The following is a 2,463-nucleotide window of genomic DNA, read 5'->3' as shown; positions in this document are numbered from 1 at the left end:
TAGGCCTATATACAGTATAATACCTCATATAACAAAATGCTAACCTTAATAAATTGTCTACATGAAGATGATACGTTTTTGACAGCTACTATCTGTTCTGACGTGAGGTCGTAGGTGATATTAACTTGGAATGAGGCGTGGTCCTCGGCGTTGTTCACGTTTCCATCTTCCTCTTTATCGTGATGAATTGTTGAATAACCTTGATTTAAAAGATTATTTAAAGTCTCTTTAATCAAATGACAAGATGGATAAGAAGGAACACTTTAAAATTTGACAGCGTTTAGTTTCTTAATTTTTATTTTAATATAGGTATAACCCAAGAAAAAACAAGAATGAAGGAATTCTATGTTCAGCTCATATCTTAAACAATTAAGCATCTCAAAACAGCCATTCGTCGACACGCCAACAATTTCCGTCTTGAATTGCCTTACGTCCGTATTCTAAAAACTAACTTTAGTCGAACTTCGAACTAGAACTTCATTAATGCTAGTTGCAACTTTAACTTCGATTAGTATTCACAAACAACGTAGTCGAAGTTTTAACTACGACTAAATCAACTCCTAGTTTTAGTTCAACCGTAGTCGACTGGCAAGCCGCGACTATCAAACTAACCAATGAAAAGAGCTAACTTTAATAGCAGACGAAATTTTAGAGATCCGGTAACGCGGGTGAATATTAAGCTGCCGTTTGTGGTTCAAAAACGTATTTCCTCATAATTCATAATAGACCATCATTCGCTTAATTAATTTTCTATAATAATAACTATATTAGTTGTTAACATATTACGATAAATAAGAATAACAGTCACGGAAAATTTGCTTTCTATGGTCTGAGCGAGGGCGGCGCCATCTTTGTTGTTGTTATGGTGAAGATAGATGATCGCAACTCGAGGGGATTTCGTGCAAATCAGGAACTATCGCATTTGGCTAGAGCAAAACATGTTAATTTCTCTTTTTGGAAGCTAAACTTGATGTCTCTATTGTTTAACACACCGAAGATATATCAAACATGCGTATACAATCATTTTTATTCGTTTCACTTTATCGTGAGTTACAACAACACGTTTTTAGTGGGGTAAATATTTCAAGTCGACGATTTAGCCCAACCCTAGGCTGACTAAAAAAATCGGTCTGCGGAGGTATCATTTTAGTTGAGGTTCGCGTCATTTAAATACGAAATGACGTAATTTTTAAGTTTTAGCTCGAACTACGACTAAGTTTGTTTTAAGAATACAGGGGTAAGTCTCAAAACCGCGCGGGAGTTACGCGTGTTTACGCTGTCATTTTGTTGGAACTTAGCAACAATAAAGGGGCGGGGCTTAAGCATGGTTTTCCATATTTATATAGGGTGATCCTCCCAGCGTATCTTACAAGGTCGGCTGATATTCAGGGTCCCTCTTTAAATAAATGAAATAATGCGATGCTTTTATCAGTGAAGTTGTTTTGTCCTGAGAAAAAGTCCTGCAGTGACAGGAATTGAACCCAGGACATTTGGATCAGAAAACAAGCATCTTAACCACTGAGCTATTCAACTCCACTCCATAAAAATTTCTACACGCTATCGCCGACTCCTTTGGCGACGCTGATTGGTCAGTTGAATCAGGGAGCGTTCCGGATTGCGTCGGGGACAACTACGCAGTGCAAGGTTTGCAATTGAAAACGCTGTAGATTGTGTAGCGATTTTAAGAAAATAAGGCTTTAACAGAGGCGGCACTAGTGGGGGTCGAGGAGTCAAAGGACCCTCGTCGGGGACAATATTAAAGGGGCGGGGTTTAAACTTGGTTTCCATAAAAATCGCTAAACGCTATCGCCAAATCCTTTGGCGACGCTGAATCAGTTAGCATTCCTGATTGTTTCCGAGACTTCCCGATTGCGTCCGAGACAGCCGCTACCGTACGCATAGCAAAGATTGCAGATTGAGTGAAAACGCTGTAGCGATTGTGTAGCATTTCTATGGAAACAAGGCTTTAGTATATAGTATCAAGGTGCATGTATATTCATGAGCGTTTCTCACTTATGACTAAAAATAAAAAAGTATCGGTCTACCATCAGCATGGTGTGTCTAGCTGTACTTTAAAATTTCTAAGTAATTGCTGCGAAGCAGCCAATTCATATTATTGGCAGCAATTTGACCTCTGAAAGGTCATTTTTTGTCAAAAAACGAGTGCCTAAGACGACTGAAAAGCGGAGTTTCCCTCTTTCGTTCTGCCGGGTAAAATCAATTACTTTAGGCGACGTTTGTAGACTAACCTACTCGTACCAACGTCAGCATGTCGCGACGCTGGAGTACTATTCAGCGTTTTGACTATATTTCTAGGTTTCCTATTTCTACGTTTAATCGGCTCATGTCTCAGCCACAATATTTTGAGGCCAATATTATTTACGAACCCAGTTAAACTTATTTACTAGCCTATTTCAGCGTGCTAATTATTACATTTAGGCGACGCTTGTTGTAGACTGGCAT

General features: G+C 38.9%; 1 protein-coding gene across 1 annotated transcript in view; it reads right to left on the bottom strand.

The window, feature by feature from the left end:
• The window catches only part of LOC117117926 (neurexin-4-like), an 18,376-nt gene that overhangs the window by 2,929 nt on the left and 12,984 nt on the right, over positions 1-2,463 (bottom strand). Inside the window, exon 4 of the mRNA XM_033262408.1 lies at positions 45-199. Coding sequence (XP_033118299.1) covers positions 45-199 — 155 coding nt within the window. The remainder of the gene's footprint in view (positions 1-44; positions 200-2,463) is intronic.

The sequence above is a fragment of the Anneissia japonica genome, unplaced genomic scaffold (genome assembly GCF_011630105.1).
Source record: "Anneissia japonica isolate Jap-2015-1 unplaced genomic scaffold, ASM1163010v1 scaffold3106_len312699_cov133, whole genome shotgun sequence".
In the NCBI taxonomy this organism is placed as follows: domain Eukaryota; kingdom Metazoa; phylum Echinodermata; class Crinoidea; order Comatulida; family Comatulidae; genus Anneissia; species Anneissia japonica.
Note: the sequence above shows the minus strand (reverse complement) of the source record. Positions and strands in the feature narration are given on the sequence as shown.